This window comes from Hirundo rustica, chromosome 7 (genome assembly GCF_015227805.2).
Source record: "Hirundo rustica isolate bHirRus1 chromosome 7, bHirRus1.pri.v3, whole genome shotgun sequence".
NCBI classification, from domain to species: Eukaryota; Metazoa; Chordata; class Aves; order Passeriformes; family Hirundinidae; genus Hirundo; species Hirundo rustica.
The window spans coordinates 33583523-33607611 of NC_053456.1; the positions used below are offsets into that span (position 1 = coordinate 33583523).

Genomic DNA, 24089 nt, shown 5'->3' on the forward strand with positions numbered 1-24089 from the left:
AGTGGAAACTTTCAAAATGTGTATTCAGCAGACAGAAAAAAAAGAGTTCCGGAGTTCCTGCCCCACCCCCAGGATTTCACACCTTCTCTTACCATGTGATTCTCATTCCTGTGACTCCCTTTCACTTGCTTCTTTCCTGACAGGTGGTCTCCTGACATCTAGTGATTGTCCAGAGGGTAGATCAGGCCAGTTGTACTCTGCTGAGAGAAAAGTGGTATAAAAGATTAGGAATAAAAAGTTTGGGGGCATTTTATTGTAAGGAGATTGGCTATGAATGACATATAGATGCCTTCTAGATTCTCAGTTTTGAAGCTCACTACAGCAGTCTTGCTGTTCTGTGCATATTTTCTAGAATACTTAGGAAATTCCATATTAAAATCCTTTGGGAAATTAGTAGGGCAAGAAAATTATTGTGAGGGCTTAAAAAGGTGTTTTTCTCTAGAACACCTCGGCAAAGAATGCCCATAATAGTAACTTCTACTTAGGTAGGAATCAATTTAATTAGCTTAACATGTTAGCTAACTTACCTGCTTTGCTTGCTTTTTCTTAAGCAAGGCCTCATATGTGCAAATGTAAACCATTCTTAAAAATTTATTACTAATATCAGAACAGCAGATGCTCAAGGGTTGTCTGTTTCCTACTGAACAAATTATTCAGTTAGCACAGTGTCTTGGTTTGGGGACAAATTTGGGAGAAAACCCCTGTATAGGATCCCTCTGGGAAGCAAACCCAAGTGGCCCCTCCCTCTAACCGGTCCGGTAAAAAAAAAAACCACCTCTTTGGAGAAAAGTGGAAAAAACCATTTTACTAAACAAATGAAGTGCATACAAGTATAAAGAATGAATAATATGAAACAATAAAACCTCTCCTTCTGGAGTGAGATGGCAAATTGAGAAAGTCCTTGCCGTGGGTGTAGCTCGGCTCTCTCTCAGTCTCTCCTCAGTCCCAGTCCCTCCGGCGCTGCTGGAAAATGCCGAGCTCCAGGCCCCGGTGGGCCGCAGGTGCAGCCCCCAGTGCTCCCCTGGGTTTTCAGTCCAGAGCAGGTTTAAACAGTTCCAAGAAAAAGGAAAAAAAAAACCAGTCCAGGGAACTTCTCTGCCCTAGCTAGCTGAAACTAACTAAAAACAAAAGAAATCTCTGTCCTGCAGTCTCTCCAAACCTCCACCGAACAGCCCAGCCAGAGAAGAATGTGGAGGAGTCAGACAGTTTTCTCAAAACAAACTCCACGCTTCTCCTTGCTCTTAGAACCAGTCTTAAAGGCGCAGGACTCAATATACAGCACAAACAGAACAGACGATTGGGGATACAAGCATCATAAAGTTACCCTAGGACACACAGTTACTGAAGGAGGAGGCTTACCTTCAGGTCACAGTTTAAGAAATCAGCCCTATCCAAGAAAACACTTAACAGCATGTACTGGAATCTCTGGGGATGTGAAAGCTAAATATCCAGTTACATGTCTTCAATAATGCTTTCCTCCATTAAGTACCTTTAGTCCCAAAGAGTCAGTTCTTCATGCAGAGTGTCTAAGAAGGCCTAAGGGGTCTCTCTGATGACTAACATTTCTACTCCTGCTTTTCGGAGCAGGGTGTCCTTGGTGATCCCGCCGTGCCAGAAGTCTCGCTATGCTACGTACTTCGACGTGGCGGTGCTGCGCTGCCTGCTGCAGCCGCACTGGTCCGAGGAAGGCACGCAGTGGTCCCTGATGTACTACCTGCAGAGGCTGAGGCACATGCTGCAGGAGAAGCCCGAGAAGCCACCCGAGCCTGAGATCACCCCTTTGCCAAGGCCTCGCAGCAGCTCCATGGTGGCTGCCGCACCCTCTCTGGTGAACACCCACAAAACCCAGGTAACTGCTGTTCTGGTGATGCCGTGAAGTGATTGCTGAACAAGTAGTGATGTGCACTGCTTTGGTATTAGCTCACTTGCACGGAGGTCAGATACTTGAGTTGATTCAGAAAGTAACCCTGAGAACCATGAGTATTTTAAAGGCAGAATCTGATGCAGAGGGTCAGAGCTGGTGACTGCTGAATGCTGGAGTGTTGATTTGGGGTAATTAATCTAGGGTGATCTGGGATAGCAGTTTTTAATGTGAGAATTTACTAATCCAGTTGTCAGAAGAAATGGTTACCAGTGCCTTTGCCTTACAGTGTAATGGTCAGGACCCACTGAGCTTCTCTAGTGTACTCCCTCAAATGAGAGAAAAGGAGCTGCATTTAGTACAGGAGTGCACACTTCAGACAAACACTTATGTTAGAATATTGAATTAGAATTAGCTTTTTTATTGAATTAGACTTGGAAAACAGTGGCAATGAGCAAAATCTCTCCATGTTGCTACTTCTTCTGCTGTTATTCTTATGACATAACTTTTATTTTTGCCAAAAAGTTCTTAGTAGAGAAACTGTCTTAATAGGTGTTTGCTGGACGATGCTTGCTCCCTGTTTGCTGGACAATGAACCCTGTATTACTGACCTTGGTGCAGTAAAGATCTTTGTGTTTTAGCCTAAATTTTTTATTTATTTTTTGTTGCTCACCTGTCCCGGGGATAAAAATGGAATGTTATTGCAGTTTTAGTTAATCTCCTTGTGGACTTGTGCTACTTTTAGGTTGTGCCCTGTTTTCCTGTCATGTGGGCTTTTAGCTGCAAATGCTGATTTACTTAGTTGATGGAACTGCGTAACAAAATATAGCAGAGATCCTATTTTTGCCATCCGATTTTATGGCACACTCAAATAAAAGACCTGTTCTTTTTGCTATCAAATGTCTTTTTTTGAGTTGGAAATCTCAGAATTCCTGGTGTTTTTCCTAAAATTGCCGCTTTCAGGGCTCTGACAGATTTTGACTGGAAGGAAGGTGAAATATCTTTTCTCCAGTAGGCCCCAGATTCTCAAAATCTAGAAGACAAGCATAAATGATGTAAATATTACTACTATTAGTTTTAGATCGCAGGACTTCATGGACATTCTTGTTGTTATTATGAGAGCTGGTGGTTACTTGTGGTTCTAAGGGCTCAGTAGCAGTCGTATCGTTCAAATAGTGTTATACTGTAGTTCCATTTCTATAACATGTTCAATCCCTGTAAAAGCTTGACATAGCTCCATTAGGCCAGGTGATAAGAGTTATTATTCAATCTTAATCTACCTGTGTGTGGAGATTTTATAGAATTGCTGTGGGTGTACAAAAAACCCTCCTTAATATCATCTCCTGGAGGGAAAAACTGAAATATATTGCTGTTGATGTGTTTTACTATTTCCATGCATGTACTGTCCCTTTGCTCTTGCTCAAAACATACTGGTTGTTTTGCATATTAGCAAGTTTAGCTCCCAGTGCAACAGGGAGTGCAGTCAGTGGTTTACAGAGGCAATGTGAATGAGATTGTCTTCCATGGGCACTGGCTGCAGCAGTGTTGCCCTGGTTCTTCTCTTTTTGCTGTAAAATACTTTGTTCCTTTCACACACTTGGCTCTGTCTTGCTTTTCTAGGCTATTTTGCTTGCACAAGACTGCTTTGCAGAAGACTCCATTGCTCTTCTCTAATATTTTTCTATTAAATCCATTTGGAAATTCCACTGGGTACATTGTAGCTGTTAATGTGAGGACTCTGTCCAGGACATGCTTCTCTCCAAGGCTGACTTTGATTGCTTTTGGTAACCTCTGTGTTAGTCCAGTGTATTTTTGCCACAATTCATCAAAATAGAATCCCGTTCCAGGGTTCCAATTTGTTAAGCAGAACAGCTGTGATGGAGGAAGTGAAATGGTTTTCCAGCCAGCAAAACTTTCAATTCATGCCCCCTTTCTTTACAACTTTGAGGACTGAAACCCGTGCAGCACACAGAAGCAGCTTGGCTCTGGTTCATCCCAGCCAGCTGTAGGAACTTTACTGCTATTCTTACATTAAATTTCATCAGACAAGGCTCTCTGATAATTCAGAGCAGAGAATGCCACCTCCCAAAAGCTAGGGTTTGTCCTTTCTGTTAACACAAGGGGTTGTATGCTGAGCCTTCACAAGCTCCTCTGACACAGGGCTATGCTTAAAGCCTGTTTTTTTGGTCTAGATCTGAAATTCCTAACACAGTACCATCCTTTCTACTCAAAGGTTGAGCAATAACTTCTCAAAGACATTGGCACTCTGTGTTTCAGCAGGATAGATATCAAGTGGCAGGCAAAAACTGAGTAAAGACAAACACATCTGCCTGTAAATCACATCAAGGAGCAGTAGATTTTGGTGGCAAATCAACATTGTTTCTATTGTTCTGCAGTTTATCAGGATAACCAGTAAACTGATGATCCTGCCACCTCCCTGAGCCTCAGCAAAACTCTCACACTTCTTGTTGGGTCTGTGTGTGTAAAATCACATCTTGGATATAAGCTTGGGCTGAAGCAGTGGGGATTGAGAGGATATGAGGAATATCCTCCATGTATTGCCTGGTAAGCCGAATAGCAAAGAAAAGCTTCAGTGCAGCATTCTGGCATTCCTTGTTGTGTGGGAAAATGGGGGGATGGATGGAGTGTGAATAAAATGAGTGCTCTCTGCCTTATTGGTGTAAACATGTTTTAGACTGGGCGACATGTGGTGAAGGAAAGCTGTATGCACTTGTATGCAGTGAATTCACTGTTAGGGCAGGTGTAGGATATGGAACCTTCAGATGATCACAAGCTGCTACAGTCTTGCACTTCCTTTGCAGGGGAAAGAGACAAAAACTAATCATAGCACCAATGCAGCTGTAGCGCTCGCTGCAATGCTGATGGGAAGCCAAGAGTCTCAAGTGTGATATCCTTAGAGCTAAGAGAAGCACTAATGAGCATCATGATACACATACAGTCATGCAGGAGGAAGACAACAGAAACAACAAAATCTAGAGGAACAGCCCCCAAACCCAAACTATTTTGCTGTCTCATCAATCCTATGCTTATCGTAGTTGCCATATAGTCTACTGCACAGAATAGCCACGTTTTTAATCACTCTTTGACAGGATTGATTCATTAAAATGTATCATTTACCACTCTGTTGATTTTAAGTAATTCTGTAATTTGGTTTTCTGATGGTGTTTGCTTGATACCTACCCTGAGCAGATTTCAAAGCATGTGTGTTTGCATGGCTTGTGTCTCAGTAGGCCCTGCACTGTCTTTTGGTGATCATAAACCACCTTCTAAAACACTGATTTAGTAATTAATGGACAAAGATTCTTAATCCAAAATAAATTCATACAATGTTTTATAGCCAGAAGAGGACAGAGAGCTATAAAGCCAAGAAAAAAAACTATATGGAGTATTTGCAGCTAGGGTTGATTCCTGATTTACTGTGTATTGGATTTTATATGTGACCCCACTGCAAAGTGGTAGATAAGCATACCTGTACTACAAACAGTGGTGAAGAGGAGCCTTGCTGCTATGTGTCTCCTACATTCTTGTGCTGATAAAATTAAGAGAGAGGATTCAAGGGTAGTCTTTGATTTGCCTGAAGAGTCTCTGAAAAATATGTGATTCCCAATATTTGATACTGCAAACACTGTAACTGGTGTTAGACTTCAGCTGCAAAGACTGTCACTGGGTTCTGCAGGACCTTTTTGTGCATAAAACTGCACACTTATGAACTGCAGAAGCTGGCTGGCTCTGTAATTTGCAGTTTGGCTAAGCAGAATCTAAACCTGTTGTAGCAGTCACTTCATTTATCCCTCACATATCCCTGACATCTCTGCTTTGGGAGCAGAAAGGTGTTTTAACATGGCCCACTTTTTCAGCAGAATATTTCTGGTGGAACGGCAAAGAAAAAGAGCTTTGCATTGGAAACAAGCTGATATTTATGCGGGAGAATATTACCCTGAGGGAATTTGGTCAGGTCAGCTGCACAGACGTCTCATGGAAGATTGGCATTAGGCCTTTATTGAGAGCAGATGGCTGGAAGCCGAGTTTGTGCCAGTTTCCTTCTTTGTAGCAGGCAGGTACAGCATGTGTTGTTTGATGCAGAGGTGAGTTGAGTGGGCTCTACTGAAGCTGGGGTGAGTGAGCCTCATGGTTTTTGCTGTTGTGGGACATTCTATGTTATAGGAAGGGTGGGAGTTTCATATGAAAAATTATGGATGGGGAGCCCTGTTATTACAAGCAAAGGATGTTTACTGATTTAGAATTCTTAGATTTCTATAGTGAGTAAATAAATTTTCGGAAAACTACCTTTTTTGAAGGGACAGCGCTGCTTATTGTGGTTTAGTTCCAAAATACATATTTAAATGGGTATGTTATTAAGGGCATAGGTCTTAAATGAAATGCTTTGCAAAGGGTAGCCATTATGATTGCTCATCAAGGTAAACCAAGACCTCAGAGACATCATAATTTACCTAAAGTCATACCTGGGATCAGAATCAGACGTGTCCTTCCATGTCACCAGACCAGGCTGACAGCAATGCCTGAGGCTTTCCACGGTGTGCTGTACTTTTCTCCGTTGGTGACTGAAAAGTTAGACAAAGTAGACAATTCTGGAAGTTTCTAAATTTTTTTTGTTCATTTATTTTTCTTTAAATGTGTAAACTGTTTTTTGTAAAGAATTGGAGGTCTTTTTCCTCTACGGTCCTCCTGTGACAGTTCTAGGAAGTAGCTCCTTTTTAGAAGCTAATTATCCTCTATTTTCTTCTTGTGCTTGTCTTCTTTTGGGAGCTGCAGGATCTTACAATAAAATGTAATGAGGAAGAAAAATCACTAAGCACAGAGGCATTTTCCAAGGTTTCACTGACCAACTTGCGTAGACCAGCAGTTCCAGATCTCTCCACAGACCTGGGGATGAACATCTTCAAAAAGGTTAGGAAAAGAAAACTGCACTTTATTTAGCTGTGGTTCAGCACCTCAGTGTCTTCCTAAGTAGCTGCTGAAGGTCTGCTTGGAATATATATATGCATGCCATATGTGAGATTATCATCCCTTTTCATTGAAATTGATTCTGTTTGTTATTATATTGGTTTTTATGTGCACATCCCAAATGCAATACTGAGGTCTTTATTCAAGCAGTTGTCCTGATGAAACTGCACAAGAGGAGGCTGCTTAAACAGTGCTGCATTTTAAGTGCCAGTGCTCACTGTAGTTCCAGCTAATTCAGTGAGTTCTTATGATTGTTTTACCTCGTCTTAGCTCTGGGTTTCCAACCATCCATTCTATGCTCAAGATCAAAGAATGTCATAAAATTATCTGAGGGCATCCATCCCAGCCTAGGGCAAGACTGGAATTCTTCAAACACTCACAGGGTCTCAGCATGCAGTTAGATTCTACCATGGGAAATGGCCAAGATAAAATGCTCAGAGTGGGAAGTTACACTTGGGAAATAGATCTGTGTTATCTTTTTCCCTCAAGTGGTTGCTTTCCATGCCTCAAAGCTTCTTAACTGCTCCTGTATCTACACTTCTTCCTGCAGTTCAAGAGCCGCAAAGAGGACAGGGAGCGCGAGCGCAAAGGCTCAATTCCATTCCACCACACCGGGAAGAAGCGGCAGCGGCGGATGGGGGTGCCCTTCCTCCTCCATGAGGATCACTTGGACGTCTCGCCCACTCGCAGCACGTTCTCCTTCGGCAGCTTCTCTGGAATTGGAGAGGACCGGCGTGGCATCGAGAGAGGAGGATGGCAAACCACCATATTAGGTGAGATGTTGCTGTCTCTGCCCCACGTTCCGTGTCATTCCTGTCGTGAACACTCAGAGAATGACAGGGGCTATTTCTTCATCCCACCCTTTTGTCACCCTATGTCCTTGGTTCTGTTTGCAATGTTACGCAGCTGTTGGTAGCTACTCACAGCAGACATTGAATGACTTACACTTCAGTTCACTTTTTCTCTGAAAGCTGCCATCTTTCCTGGAATAATAGCTGCTGTGGGAGCCTGTACTGATCTCTGTTCCACTTTAATAAACTTCCCTGTGTGGTAGCAAGCGTTGCACAAGTGCAGCTTCAGATAGATTCAAAGAATGTTCGCATTCCCTTCTTTAAAAGAGAAGTATTTGGAAAGGCAGCACTATCATTAATATGACATTTATTAGCAGCAGTGTCATTAGTATCATTAACAATGTCATTAGTATGCCAAAGAATTCTATTCACAGTTTTCCTGGATACAGTATAAATGGGCTTTTTCTCAGTGAGGCTTATACTGTCTTGATGTTGCAGAGGTAGTGTTTGAACCTAAAAAATTGCTACTTCAAAATTCTAAGTTCAATAAGCAGTAATTTTTTGTATTCTTGAAGAATTTCCTTTGCCTTAGCCCTCCTCATCCTAATGTACTTATCTCTGGGGGCAAGAGGAGAAGAAACTAAATTCCTATAACATGCTCCAAAGGGTGAAGTCATACAGTACTGACCAATCTTACATCCTTGAAGGTGCTGGTGGTTGAGAATGTGTGATGCCTTGGGACAGCTGACCTGGAACAGAGAGTGAACAGAGCTAGAGAACAAAGTAGTATTGTTGTTGAAGGGCCTTTAAAGGGTACACCTTGGACACCAAGAGCCTGGCCAGGGCTACACCCAAGGTGGACGGAAAATGGTCACAAAAATGGACAACTGGTCACGAGGTCTGACACTTTCATAGGTTTTGGTCCATTGGGATTTAATTGTACAGCTACAGCTTCAGGTTATGGAGTCTCATCCTTCTTGTTTGCTCCCTTCAGTCCTCCATTGTTTGTGCTTTTGGGCCTGAAAGTTGTGCTCGTTGTCCTTGGTCTTCAACAGGAGCAGGATTTATTTTGTCTCCCTACTCTGTGCAGAGCTGACTGACACTGAATGTGAGGCTCAGTACTGCACCCCTAGGCAGCAGAAAATCTGAAAAACATGAAAGTTAGAACTTACAGCATCATTTCCCCCGCTTAGAGGCTTGACAAGGCCTTTTCCTTGTCGAGTCTCTGTTCTAAATATCTACTAATAATAGGTGTTCAAAAACAGGTAAGTATCTAACAATAGTAAACCACTAACAATAACAAACATCTATACAAACTATAGATAAATATCTAATAATAGTAAACATCTAACAACAGTAAAGACTTAAAGCATCATGCAGATGTCAGCTAAATCGGTATGTGCTGAGGGAAAGAGCCTTGCAGAGAGTTTGGACCATTTGGTCTCTATGTCAGTGAACCTGCATGAGGGATCCCACCGTAACGTTTTGTTCTGCATCACAGCGCAGTGAAAAGCCTCGATTCTTATAGACTCCAATCCTTTCGGTTTCAACCTCAGCCTGCTGTCGCCAGCCGCCCCTCGGGGTAACTGAACAAAATACCCATTTCTTGTTGTCGCCCTAGGAAAGTTTACCAGGAGAGGGAGCTCTGACACAGCGACGGAGATGGAGGGTCTGAGCGCCCGGCACTCGCACTCCCATCACACGCTGGTCTCTGAACTGCCAGATCCCTCGAACAGCCACGGAGACAACACAGTCAAAGAAGGTAAATCTAACACAGGATGTTCCACCGAAATATCAACCCAAAAAAAGTGGAAGGAAGTGTTACTGTTTCTATGTGTGAGTATGTGACTAATTGATTTTTCCTTTTTCGTGTCTGTATCTCTTGAGGTACTATGAAGAAAAAGGTTTCAAACCGTTCATGTTTATCTGGCACAGTTGTTAAAATAATTGGTGGCCATCAGCAGGGAGAAGAAGGCATGGTCTGGGAGTTTCTTGCCTTACCACAACACAACAAAAAAGTGTGAACAGAAACTTGGTGTTACTATCCTTAATGGTTTCACAGGGAATTTTGTGCTATTTAATGCCTCTGTGCAGTAAACAGCTCCTGGATTTTGCTGGAAATCGCAGGTTTTTTTATTTAATTCTCCTCATTCCAGTTTGAGATCTGGCTTGAAATTTACTCAAAGTCTCCCTGAGGCCCCTGTGTCTTGGAGGCCTCTGGAGAAATGGCAATACCAATGTGACTGTAATGGCAGAGGCAATAGTCAGGACTCGTGATAGGGAGGAATCCCTCTCTTATCTCTGCCTGGGCTGAACACAGGGACTAAAGGGATAGGGGCGGTGGCACAAGTCCCTGCCTGGTGCAGCGGGCACATCTGGCCACATCTGGTGTGTGACTGCCCCGCCTTCCTGGGTGTGTGATATGTGTGGGACTCTGCGAGTGGAGACAAATGAGGACCTGGTTCTGATGCCTTGGGAAGGCCGACCTGGAACAGAGACTGGACAGAGCTGGAGAATAAAGTAGATATTTGCTGAAAGGCCTTAAGGGATATACCTTGGGCAGGACAAGAGCCTGGCCAGGGCTACACTCAAGGTGGACCCAAAATAGTCACAAAATGGCTGACCTGTCACAAGGCCTCACACTTTTATAAATTTTGGTCCATTTGCATATTGGGGTTAATTGTTACAGTTTCAGGTTATGAAGTCCCACCCTTCTTGTTTGCTCTCTTCAGTTCACCGTTGTTTGTGCTTTTGGGCCTGAAAACTTGTAATCATTGTTCTTGGTCTCCAGTAGGAAAAGGATTTGTTTTGTCCCCATACTCTGTGCAGAGCTGACTGACATTGAATGTGAGGCTCAGAACTGTACCCCTAGGCAGCACAGAATCTGAAAACCATGAAAGATAAAACTTAAGGCATCAGTTCATCCACTGTGGAGGTTAAGTTGACCCATGCCCTGTGTCAAAATTGCTTCTTAAAGAAAACTGGATGGGTCATTGCCATGGGAGACTTCCTTCCTAAGGAACAGAAAGACCAGTATGGAGACCTGACCCATTTCTACCGTCTCCATGGGGCCCAGCTTAAAGATGCAAAGAGAAAGCTTCCTGTTAGCCAATATTGATTTTCCTGGTAGGTAGCAGTGAAATTACAAGAAATCCCAGGGTAATCAAGAGAGATTTCAGGGTTTTGGGATGACTGGTTAAGGTAAGAAGGGCAAAAATAGTGTTCTCCTGTAGCCTTCCAGTTGTAGGAAACAATGAAAATCAACACCTGGCTTTCTGCCTAATGACACTGGCAGAATTTTGAGGGTTTTGATCATGGGTTGGTTTACAGGACACCAGGCCTGTTGGTGACAGACAGTATCCTCTTGACCTGTAGGGGGAAAAGGGTCTTTTAATAACAGGAGTTATTAAGGCTCACTGAAAGAGCTCTAAACTGGATTTGAAGAGGGAAATGGTCAGTCTTGATGATCTGAGAGGTCTTTTCCAACCTGCATTATTCTATGTTTCTGTGTCAGATTTGGATATGGATTTTTGTTAGCCATTTCATACAAACTAGGCAAAAAATCGGTGAAACAAAAAAAAAATCTGCCCTTGGATAATCATCAAATTTGGTAGCTAAGGAAGAAAATAACCTAATGTAATCTTTATTGTTATCTTCAAAATACAAATTTCAGTGAATGCCATTAAAAAGTCACACTTGCCAGAAAGAAATTCTCTGATACAAACAGCTAATTCCTCCCCTGATCCTTGACCAAATTGTGGCCTAGTTCAGGGTACTGCTGTTAGCCTTAGAACATTTTTCCTAATTAATAGTGTCAGTTCAGTGCTAGCAGGACTGCACAAGCTGTCAGGAAATGTGATTACCACTCTGGCAAGTTGTTGTTTGCATAATAAAACGAGTCCATTGCTGGGTCATTGCTTATTAAATGCATTAGATGTAATTAGTTTATTAATTAGAATATATTTAATACCCATAGGAAGAGGTTCTTTGTTATTCTCTAGCCCTGTTACCGTGCTGTCTGGCAGATGGTGGTCTAAACAACCCTATGAGGCACTTTAGTGCCTTTCTACACTAGAGGGTATATAAACCTACTCACAAAGCACTAGGTGTGGGAGATTACTAACACTGTTGCCTGGCGTCCTTGATGAGAATTTGTACTTACAGCCAGCTTGCTAACCTGAGCAATTCAAAGTTCCTGTCTCTCAACACTGTGAGCCTAAGACTGCAATACCTTTCTCATCAGACACTGATGCATTTTGGAGATGATTTAGACTGTCACAGGTACTATTTTTTTTAACTGATGTGATGAAATTTTCCAAATTGATGCGATTTGGAAGCTGTTTCAAATTTGTGCTGCAGTTCCACTACCTTCACCCCTACCTTTCAGCTGCAGAGTCCTTTCTCGTTGTCTTGCAGGGCCACTGCTGCTTTTAAGATGAGGCACTGGATTAATGCAGGGAAAAAAAATCCTTTTGGATTAGATTTAGAATGTCTGAGTTGCCTGAACTACTTGACTGCCCATTTAACTGATATCAGATTAAGCTGCCAGAGAGCTGAACTGCTAGAACAAGCTTGGGGTTGTTCTAATTTACACTGTTTTAAAAGAAGAAATGAGTTTACCTTTGATCCCTGTACGCATGATAGGAATTAGGAGCTTGTTGGCATTACAAACCACTTTAAGAGCTGTTCCCTTTAGACAAGCTCAGCATCAATCTTCCATTCCATAACTATGAAGGTAGAAATTTACAGGTGGCTGTTTTGTTCCCCGCAGTGCGGTCCCAGATCTCCACCATCACTGTGGCAACCTTCAACACTACCCTGGCCTCGTTCAATGTGGGGTACGCCGATTTCTTCAGCGAGCACATGAGGAAGCTTTGCAACCAGGTGCCCATCCCTGAGATGCCCCATGAGCCGCTTGCATGCGCCAACCTCCCACGGAGCCTGACGGACTCCTGCATCAATTACAGTTGCTTGGAGGATACGGATCACATTGATGGAACCAACAGCTTTGTCCACAAGAATGGCATGCTGGATCTCTCGGTAAATGGCAAGGAATGAGGAAAGCCAGGTCCCTCTTCTGTCAATATAGCTGTACCATTGAGATCAGGGGTTTGATGGGCTTTTCCTCCACCTCTTTATATGACTTCTCTCAGCAGTATATAAAGGTCAGTCAGACACATTTGTGCATATCCTAAAGGTCTCCTCTGAGAAACTGCAACTCCTGTTACTCCTTGCAAGGAGCGCATGTGCATGTGGAATGCACACATCAAATCTTAAGTGGTATTTCGTAATGGCTGTGTTCTTGGGGCATGCACCAAATTCCCTATAAAATAGTGTAAGACTGAGTAGCACCTTTCTTCCAGCACCTTAAACCTCACTTTTTCTGCTTTCCCCTCAATGATTTGACAGCTCTTAGTGCACTGAAGCAATGTGCTCAGGCTCACAGATGTTTCCTTTCAGGCCTGACTGTGCCCAGCCTGTGGTTTCTTGTCTGACGTCTAGATTGTAGGCTTTTGGTATTTAGGGTTGTGTATTATTTGTTCAGAGTTCGTACTGTGCCTGCTGTAACGAGTCTCTGGAATCTAGAATTTCCAGGCACTAAATATTACCAGGAGAGAAAGTAATTCTGCCTTTAAATACGATGTTTGAATCTCTCAGGTGGTCCTGAAGGCTGTTTACTTGGTTCTGAACCACGACATCAGTTCCCGGATTTGCGACGTGGCACTGAACATTGTGGAATGTTTACTGCAGCTCGGTGTGGTGCCCTGTGTGGAGAAAGTTCGGAGGAAGAGTGAGAACAAAGAAAATGAGGCCCCTGAAAAGAGACCGAGTGAAGGATCCTTCCAGCTTAAAGGGGCTGCTTCTGGTTCAGCTTGTGGGTTTGGGCCACCTCCAATTAGTGGAGCTGGAGATGGAGAAGAAGAAGGAGGTGGTGGAGGTGGAGGAGGTGGAGGTGATGGAGGTGGTGGAGGAGGAGGGCCATATGAAAAGAATGACAAAAAACAAGAAAAGGTTTGTCTTGCTTCTCTCTTTATACAATTCCAAATGTACTGTAATGTCTGTTAGGACTGAGTAAGCACATGTGTGCAACTGCCCTTCTGTTTTGCTCTGGTGCTCATTTGGAGCTCTGCTGAGTAAATGTGATTAAAAATTCAAGCACTGTAACCACTCCAGAGAAGCAGCTGCCAAAAATGGAGTTTGTGAGCCTGGCATGGACATTTCCAATATCTTGTCAAAGTGTTTGAAACCTTCAATCACAATGATTTTTTTTTCAGGTTTATTATTCGTAACTTGTAAAGGAAAAATGGAACCCAGTGTGTGAGCACAGTTTCTTTTATTTGATTACTAGAAGTCATAAATTTTTCAGTATTGCTATGATATTGCTGACATCTGAAATTGCAACTTATAGTAGTATAATATCTAAGACATTTTAAAAAATGCTTGGTTTTCTACTCAGCCAATCCAACTCTGCTTTTCAGAGTTAATTTTTTGAAGTAAGTCCTGAATGGTATTCATAGCAGCATGTAGGGACTTCATATTTTTAGCATGACTTTTTGATGGGAGCTGTAAGGGTCTCTAAACTTGAAAAATAACTGGAGTGAACACTTCAAGAATAGCAACTCAGTAATGGAGTGTCTGAGATGAGAAGTGGAAAGCAGTTTGTCCAAATTAAAATGCTAACAAAATGCCGGTGCTTGTGCCAGGGTTACACACCGTCTTTCCCTCTGTGACCCTCAGGATGAAGGCCCATCTGTCAGCACCCATAGGCTGGCCCTCACAATGCTGATCAAAATTGTGAAGTCCTTGGGTTGTGCCTATGGTTGTGGAGAAGGACACCGAGGGCTCTCTGGAGATCGCCTGAGACTCCAGGTATTCCGGGAGAATGTAAGAGAATTAAAGCTCATTAAAGTGTACCCCCTGTACTTTTGACATCAGCTGCTGAGATTGCTGCCTGCCCCCTCTGTAGCTTTCCCTGTATTGACAGTAAATGTGTTGCTTTTTTGCCCCAGCTCACAGACTGTGTTGCAGCCCAGCCGGAGCAGATTTGCAGCTATAGTGTTGCCTTCCAGTCCCCGGGGCTTTGTAAGAGCACACCTGGGGGCCAGGGTGCTTCTGACCACCCCAGCAGATGGGTTGGGACGATACATGGGAGCAAATTCCATGTGTGAGCTGGTGTTAGTAATTTTTCACAGGAAGTACCCCAAAAGAGTAAGCTATTTACAAGAGGTGCAGCTACCTTGAGCTGCCTATGTAAATCCAGAAGTCTAAGGTGTAAGTATGTCCACCTTGCCTAATGGTGATTATGACTGATTGCTGCTGGGCTGCTCCATCAGCTCCTGATAGTTGGAGTGCACTGTATTTGCACTATACTTGTTCTGTTGTTCTGCAAGGAAGTAAAAGTCTCACTCGTGCCCTTTTGAAGGATATGGTAGCTCATCACTGTTGATTCCTAACATTTTTGGTTCTGCCCCAGTTAAGACATTGGAAGTGCCCAGAATGTAGTCCAGACATCAGATTTAATCCAGAAGAGTTTGTTTCCTTGAGATCAGTCCAACTCCCTGTTACATGGGAGCCTTTCAAAGGCCTTCTCAGTGCATGCCTCCTCCTCACCTTGTGTGCCTGCAGAAGGGAGCATTTTTCATGACTTTAATGAGAGTTTACTAATCCCATGGGATGCGTGTGAACCAGATTCTTCTCCGTGGCTTTGGTTAGCTTCAGCCACGCCAACAGAGCTATGATTAGGTTCTGGACTCTGAGGTTGATTTCTCAGGTGAACTGGCTTCTCTGTATCCTTGCAGTGTTCTTGTGTTGGACAAGATGGGGTGAGGAGAGTCCCAGTGGTAGCAGTAGAAAGGTTCTGCACAGAGTTGAGCACGTGCCATATTCATCACAGTGTCAGTTAGGCTTTTCTGTTAGAGCTTAGCCAGTAAAGCATTTAGACCTATGCATAACATTAACTGTAAATGAATATGTCTCTTGGAACCAAGGTTCTTATCAGGCCCATTGAATTGAGGAGAATATTTTCCTACATGTGTAAGTCTGCTGCATTTTCTGTGTGTTTGTCTGGCCAAACTTCTTTGCATGCACTGTTTGTGTTGACTGTGTGGACAATCATGTCTGAGTTTACTAGAAAGTTAAACACCCTATTGTAGCTAACAGCAGAGTTCATGTTTCCTATAGGGATGGTATTTTAGATTCTTTTAACTCCAGGCTGCATGGGGTCCCAGTAGGATGGACAATTTTGTGATAAGAAGTTGACAGTTAATAGCTTTTAAATAAAAAGTTAGTGTTTGTCATGGGAAGTAAATTGGTCATTGGGTATAGGTGCTTTCAATAGGTTGGGTCTGAGCTGGAGGGTGAAAATCAGATGCCTAAGGTTAAGAACCTCTTCCATCAAGGCACTGAGCATTGACAGAGGTGGTACCTTCCCACTTCATTCACATCCAGCGGGATTTTACTTCGGGGCTGGACAGAGGAGCAGAGGACTTGAGATACAGCTCGTAGTGGCTGTATCTCCACCTCAGGCAGTAGCCCCATACTGGAGCACTTTCTTTGGTGCTGAATTTCTTGCTGGCTGCAGAGATGAACCTGTCTTGTTATGGGACCATTCAGAGACAGCAGAGCACTAGCTAAATGTGAAATTGCTTTGCTCTTGCTAGCAAAACTTGAACACATGCTTTGATGTGATATGATTTGATGAACGCTCTTGTAGGCCCAGAACTGCCTCACGAAATTGTACAAACTGGATAAGATGCAATTCCGGCAGACCGTGAGAGATTATGTGAACAAGGATTCTCTCAATAACGTGGTGGATTTCCTGCATGCTTTACTGGGATTCTGCATGGAGCCAGTCACTGATAGTAAGTATACCTGGCATCACATACTGTCACTTCTGTGTTCTTAAAGTGTGCCATCAGAAAGAAGCCACTTTCTTGTCATTTACAAACTACAGAATGTGATTTGCTCTTCTCAGAATTTATAAACTATTCTTAGCCAGTGGGGGTCAAAGGAGTTGGACCACTTTGGATCTGACCACCCAGTGATCTTGCCAGGAGATCTTGTAGCACACAGTGCACCTGAAATTGAAGTGCTCCTTTTGATTCAACCTACCTCTTGTTCATGGCTCTTCGCAGAAGAGATTTTCATTTAAGGATGCCTCAGGCAGGAAGTTTTCTGCTTCATGACACACCAAGGCACCAGGTGGAATGTTTAATAAACGGTTTCTTCTGAATGGAGATATAAATTGAGCTTTAAAACCCTCTCTGGTGCCTCCCTTAAGGCAGCAAGTAGCGAGAACAGCTTTGAATGAAAGAGAATATGGACCCACAGATGCATGTGTCTGCAGTTAAAAATGTACAGGCATGTGTGTGTATAAGGGGGTTTGAGGATTTCATTTTCAGTTAGGAAAATTATGTTCTAACGTGCTATTTTAGAACAAACATTTATGCTTGGTCACTGCCTGAAACAACAGTTAAAAATGACTTTATGGAGTAGGAATGGCTCCTCTGAAACACTCAGGGAGTCTGACTAATTAATTAGCTTGTCTTTTATGCCAGGAGTTTCAGAGAAAGCATCAAAGAACATCATATAGCCAGCTTTCATGAAGAAGATTCCCATATGACATTTCCCTAAGTATTCATCAATTATTGACTGGCTTATTCTTTGAAGCATGGCAGCTCATGCAGCTCTTGAAAGTCTTTTCTATCATCTCAGGAAACTGGGGGTTTTTTTTGAAATTCATGTAAATGTGTAATTCCTTTTTTGAGTCTTTCTGAAAGCTTGGTGTCCTCGTTCCCCTTCCAAGAAAAGCATTGCCATAGTTCAGAAGGTTTTAATTTCATGGGTGTTGTCACTTTGTTGCTTAATAAAACATCTTTTATCCCTTAGAAGAGTAACCAGAAAAGCTGGAGTTACTGTTCAAACTTTAAGCCTTATTCTGCATTTCTCTAAATGAGAGATGTGGATTAAACAAAGCTAGAATTGTCCTGATATTTTCAATCATTTTTCATAATACAGCTATTTCTGGGAAGCTTTCTTACTTAGCATTTGTTTTACCCTTTGCTTCCACTATATTTTTGTGGGGTGGAGTTGTCAGAACTGAGCATTGGATATTAGGTGGGGACATGTCCTTGTCTCATGTAGCATAATCCCTCTACATCTGTCTTTAAGCCCTCTCTTTTAAACTGCTCCCAACAAGATGGTTTGCTTATACTTGAATTTTACAGATAAGGCTGGATTTGGGAATAACTTCACCACAGTGGACAACAAGTCTACAGCCCAAAGTGTAGAAGGTATTATTGTGAGTGCCATGTTCAAGTCATTGATCACTCGCTGTGCATCCACTACACATGAGCTCCACAGCCCAGAAAACCTGGTAAGCACTTGATATCACGTATAAAAAGTTACTTTTTCACTTGGGTGTCACCAGTGAGGCTTTACAGTGAATAATTCATTCAGTTTAGCCAAATCTGTGTAGCAAGTGATGCAGTCACAGCTGAAAAATTGGATAAATGTGATGTCCTTTATGCATGTCTGCCTTGGAACCTGGGTACTTAAACAGGAAAAAAGTTGTGCAGTCTGAATGAAAATTTATTCTCTGTTCAAGCAGCTTCTGTGCTGTTCCAAATGGTTAAGTAGCATAGTCTGGAGGGTTGAATGAACAAGAAGAGCAATAGCATTCTGGTTTGTATCAGCAACGGTGTGGCCAGCAGGTCCAGGGCAGTGATTGTCTCCCTTACTAGGCACTAGTGAAGCTGCATCTCAGAATCTGGGGTATTTTCTGGGCCACTCACTAAAGGAGGACACTGAGGTGCTGCAGCATATCCAGAGAAGGGAAATGGGGCTGGGAAAGGGTCTGGAGCACAAGTCTTACGAGGAGCAGCTGAGGGAAATGGAGTTGCTTAGCCTGGAGAAAAGGAGGCTCAGGGGGGATCCTCTTGGTCTCTACAACTTCCTGACAGGAAGTTGTAGCAAGGTGTGGGTCAGTCTCTTGTCCCAGTAAAAGGGACAGGACAAAAGGAAATGGTCTCAAGATGCATCAGAGGAGGTTTACCTTAGGTGTTAGGAAAAATTTCTTCACTGAAATGGGAGGTCAGGTATTGGAACAGGCTGCTCAGGGAACTGGTGAAATCACTATCCCTGAAGGGATTTTAAACATATGTGAATGTGGAACCAGGGACACGTTTTTTTGGTGGACTTGGTACAGTGCTGTGTGAATGGTTGGATTCAAGGATCTTATTGGTCTTTTCCAACCTCAGTTATTCTATGATTCTAAGACCATAGCTGCCATGAATCAACTTTCACCAAAAGTCAAAGGCAGTTGACTTGGTTATCCACGTGGCCCACTGGTGCCAGACGATGTGAATTACTGAACAGCAACTTGGTAGATCTTCCCAAGGCTTAGACAGACGTTCAATTTACTGACCATGTGGAGGGAAGGAAGGTGTGGCTTTTTGCTGTTTATATGCCGTCTTCCCAGAGCAGTCAGTAGACTGGATGACGTGAGCACTCTTCTTCCAAACTGGTGTACTCTAGCAGCTAGCCTCAGGACACCTGCTTTATTATCAGAAATTAGGATTTTTCATGGAAACAAACAAGAAACATTCTTGTTAACCACATTAACGCCTTAAACCAGAAGGGTTGTCTACCTGTGTCCAAAACCTCTAGTTCTTATGGATATTCCTCCTTTGGAATGTTTCTCATGACATTATTTATTGGCATACAGAAAAACATGCCCCATTGTTGGACCTAGATTAGGAGCACCAAGTGTAAATTTTTCTTATAAATTGTGTGTCTTTCTAGAACCTGTTTTAGTGTGTAAGGTGAAACCTGCCCTTAAGGGTAACACTGTTAATTGTGTCTGTATGGAGAATACAGCATATAAGGGCATGTGTACAGATTTGTTGTTGTTTTGTCATTCTTTAAAGTCAATCTTGTGGTCAATATCTTACTTTTTAAAAAAGCCTTGATCAGGATACGGGTGCAATTATAACTTGTTGCGTATTATTTTGTTGTTGTTGTTGTTTTCCTTTGCTCCTTGCTGGGAATTTTCAAAATAATTGAAGGTCTTTCAGGAAAGCTCACAGATCAAAAATCAAGCCCTGTAAAACTGTTCCCTCCATCCCTTTGCCCTCAGATATAGAGGTGATTTGCGCATCACCAATGCGTATGAATGTGCAGAACTAAAAAGGGCCTTGAGTGCAGGAGGTAGGCTGGGGAATGAGTGAGCCATTCCTCTCTCTTCATATCATGTGAAGCTCTAAAATAATGAAAAAAAAATCCAAAGACACACACTGGTTCTGAAAAAACGTGCAATTGTACTCTACATCCTCTCACATATATCTGAGATATTTTGTGCCCTTTAAGTTTATGGTCTAGCTGAATGGTATAAAACAAACCTAGTCATCTTCGTAGCTCCCTCATTTCACAGGTCTTTTAGACTCTGATACCTCTCCATCTGCTGTATCCCATTGCAGATCATGTTCCATAATAATGCTCCTCCTTGTCTGCTTCTTCTGAGTGTACTATGAGTTTCCAGCCAAAAACCACAAACCATATACCTGAAGAGTAGATCACACAACTGCCAGAGGAGAAGTAATGGCCTGGTGAAGTACCTCAGAAAGTATTGACTCTCACTGCTTCTTTAGAAGCTGCAGACTGAACTTGTTCTTTTTCACGGTGTCTTGCTACTCAGGGCTTGTACTGTGACATCCGACAGCTGGTCCAATTTATCAAGGAGGCTCATGGGAATGTATTTCGGAGAGTGGCACTCAGTGCCCTCTTGGACAGTGCTGAAAAGTTAATACCGGGAAAAAAGACAGAGGAGGCAGAGCAAGAGCCAAAACCTTCTGGGAGCAAAAGGTAGGTATCAGGTGGGAGAAGGTACATGACTGACTTCCATATGACTCTATGACTATCTGTGCTGAACACAAGTATAGGAAGTCCAAGGGATTGTTTTATCTTTGTAGCATGTCAGTTCTTGATGTACAGACTTGTGCTGTGGCAGCAGTCTCCTTTAAAATTTAATGATCTGAGAATGCAACAAATTTGCAGAGAAAAGCATTGGCAGTCTCATATAAGATTCATAAGAGAACAGTTCCATGGAAACACTGGGATAAGGAAAGGTTGAGAGAACTAAAAAGCATAGTGTCACTCCCAACACACTCTGTGGATGTACTTTTTAATATGCATCACATCCTTTGGGATGTGTACCTATTTTTCCAACAGGTAAACCCTGGTATGTAAAACAAGTCCCAGAAGAAATCTAATACTGACATGCTTCTTTATCAAAAATAAATTTCCTCTGGTGCTTTGAGGAATTTGTCTTCTTAAAATGTTGGGAAGAAGGATTAAGAAAGTTGAAAAAGTCCTGAAAACCTTGGCTTTGCTGTTAAGAGCTGATGCCTTTTTTGGGAATAATGCCTACTTAGAGACAGTAAATTGCTAAGGAGAGGTTGCGTCTCTAAAGGTACTTTGCAGGTTTCCATATCCAGTTCTGTGTGATGACCATGAGATGGGCCATCCATTTCCTTTAGCTGATGATTTGTCTTGTGTGTGTAGATCTGAGGCAGGAAGTGTCATCATTGACAAAGGCCAGGCCTCTGCTGCCCCTGATGAATGCCGGAGTTATGTCTCAAGCCGTCCCATGCAAACTCCAGAACAGTAAGTAAATATTGAATTGGTCATTAAATACTGAATTGCTCAGTGCCAGCAGTTGCCTTCTGGGCTTAGTGAAAATGGACAGGATAGCAGACTTATGTGTTTGGATAGTACAACAAACTGTTGGGTGTCTACACAGGAGGTACTGCAAACAACCAGGCAATGCCTGTTTGTAATTTCAATGACAGTGGTTTTCAATTTCAGTGCTAATGGTAATGCCTGTTTTCAATGGCGATGGTAATTTCAATGGCAGTGGTTTTCAATTTCAATGGTAATACCTGTTTTCACCTGGACCCATCCTGATTTTGATAGGGAAACAGCAGAGATTTTCAAATGACAGTAGATTTGTCAATATTGTGTACCTTACTACTGTAGCATTTTAATTCCTCAGAGATTTAGCCACAACTGTTCTTCAAGCTTTGTTTGTACTCCTGGGTGATGATTTTATTAATTTTCAACTTCCAAGTCATTGCTAAGGGTCATTAATGCTTCAGTGAGATCCAACCCATTCCTGACCTGCCTTGGGCACATAGTCTATGAAGGTTGCTGTGGTTCCCTCTTCAGCACAGGGAATCAACCTGCTCTTGGCATCGTACAACTGTGTCCAAAGAATTCTGCTATTTACTATTGAATTAAACTTAAACAATACTCTGAAGAATTTTAGAAAATTCTACAAATGGCCACCAGTCCCTAAGTAATTTTGGGCAAGTCATTTAACTCCTCTCAATACACGTCTGTCTTGTTAAAGAGCTTTGAGATGCGCTGCATGAAGACATGGCTTGCACAAGGGCCCAAAGCTCTACATGACATATTCTCCTGCCTTAATTGAGCCCGCTGAGTCTCACTGTGTCTGAGACAGCAAGGGTAACACAAAGCCTTTTACTGCTCTGCAGGATTGCAGCAAGTTGTTCCTCTCTGAGCCCTGCCATAGCCATTGGACATCTCAAGAATATAGTAAAAAAAAGTCTCAATTCCAGTACTTAATGAGAAGGTTCACAAATGGCTGTCACGAGTCCTAAAGCTTTCTGGTACAAATGCTTGTGGAAATTACTAATGTGGTGTTATAAATGTAGTTCATTTTGACTTAAGGTGGTTTACTTTCATATGTAGAAACTAAAAAAAATGGAATGACCTGTTGAATGGATGTTATGAATAGAGAGGAGAGCTTAAATCCTGCCTTTGACTCAGATTTCTGGCAGTAACTCTTTTTAGGGGTGACCTGCACCCCGGAGTGCTCTCACTTCTCAGGTTCTTAAAATGGCCAATTAGGTCTATTACATGAATTATTTATTTAAAAGACACAAATTTAACTGTCACAAGACTTTAACAGATTACTTACTACACAGGATAAGCAGAAGAAACACTACTAGTAGATGAGCAATTCAGTGGACTATAATAATAGGGTACCTATATTACAGCTGGAGAAGAAATAGTATAGATTAGGATTCAATGTATCTTACCATCCAGTTTCTAATGGGGCATAAAAAAATCTTTTGCTCTCAATTACTGGAGAAGTAACCATGAAGATGCATCCAAGCTTGGGGAGCCTTGTACATTTCTAGGGAGCATGGATGAGACTTCTGCCTCCACAAAAATTTGTGTAGCTTTTATAGTTGTGAAGTAAAGTGTCTCTTAGTTAATGATTCCTCGCTTATCTCCTTACATCCTGCTCTCAAGGTGAGGGATGTTCATTGTCAGCTGTGGGGTCTCACTGCTTTGGCACCAGAGATAACTCCCAGATACTGAGCATCTGCCCAGTCTGGGTTATCTCACCCATGTGCACCAGCTGATGGACAGAGCAGATAAGGTTTCTGTGATAGACGGGGGACAACGTTCTGCCACAGTGGACAATTGCCTAAGGGTAGAAAAGATGGTTGCTTTGTGTCTTGAACAATACTGTGTATGCTGTCAGGCTTCCGTCCCACTAAGAACAGTATATTTGGAATTTGAAATTAAATAACCTCAAGTGATAGAGATGTTAGGAGGGGGCTGCAGAAAGGGGGTCTCATTTCCCTGAGCATTCAAACTTCACTGAAATACAGTTCATGCTTTGCATACCTTCTGTTCCAGCGATGAGCAAATCCAAGGGGCCAATCTGGGACGCAAGGACTTCTGGCGGAAGATGTTCAAGTCACAAAGTGCAGCGAGTGACACCAGCAGTCAGTCTGAGCAGGACACATCCGAGTGCACCACTGCTCACTCTGGAACCACCACAGACAGGCGCTCCCGCTCTCGCTCCCGACGAATCTCCCTTCGAAAGAAACTCAAACTTCCCATAGGTAAATGTATGTCTCTTTCTATTCTATATACATACTGCATGTGCAGAGAGATACATCTGGATATAGCTGTCTTGAGAAATATTGTAACACAGTTCCTTATTGTCAGTATATTCTCCCAGAAGCAGCTGCGATTTGCTGCTCTCTCCCTTTTACAGATGTGGAACTGAGGCGAAGGCAAATGTAAGCAATTTGCCAAAGATGCCGGGGGATATTTTTGTCAAAATAGATTATTGAAACTTTCCCCCCAGAGTAGTAGGCTAGTGCTGTAACCTCACAGGCACTGTTCCTGTCTGTAGAAGAGAAATATTCCAAATTAACATTTGTTGGACAGAGAATACATCCGTTAAAATTCCCAGGACCTGGCCTTGCGTGGTAGTTAATACATGCTACGTGAAAATGTTACCTTATGCATTTCTCTCATTTTCCCACGTCTTGGAGTGGCCACTGTGGAGAAATATACTGAAATTGCTAAGAACTAGATTCTTCTAGAAAGAATATTTTAGATCTGTACTG

At 42.5% G+C, this 24089-nt stretch overlaps 1 protein-coding gene across 12 annotated transcripts in view; it reads left to right on the forward strand.

The window, feature by feature from the left end:
• The window catches only part of UNC80 (unc-80 homolog, NALCN channel complex subunit), a 132967-nt gene that overhangs the window by 17955 nt on the left and 90923 nt on the right, over nt 1–24089 (forward strand). For 7 of the 12 annotated variants that reach the window (XM_040069060.2, XM_040069065.2, XM_040069061.2 and 4 more), the window contains exons 8-19: nt 1588–1849; nt 6656–6790; nt 7398–7620; nt 9260–9400; nt 12410–12678; nt 13297–13650; nt 14377–14523; nt 16352–16499; nt 17865–18013; nt 20333–20499; nt 21199–21300; nt 23368–23582. In XM_040069060.2, the coding sequence (XP_039924994.1) occupies nt 1588–1849; nt 6656–6790; nt 7398–7620; nt 9260–9400; nt 12410–12678; nt 13297–13650; nt 14377–14523; nt 16352–16499; nt 17865–18013; nt 20333–20499; nt 21199–21300; nt 23368–23582 (2312 nt within the window). The remainder of the gene's footprint in view (nt 1–1587; nt 1850–6655; nt 6791–7397; nt 7621–9259; nt 9401–12409; nt 12679–13296; nt 13651–14376; nt 14524–16351; nt 16500–17864; nt 18014–20332; nt 20500–21198; nt 21301–23367; nt 23583–24089) is intronic. The other 5 variants (XM_040069062.2, XM_040069067.2, XM_040069068.2 and 2 more) reach the window with 2 other exon arrangements.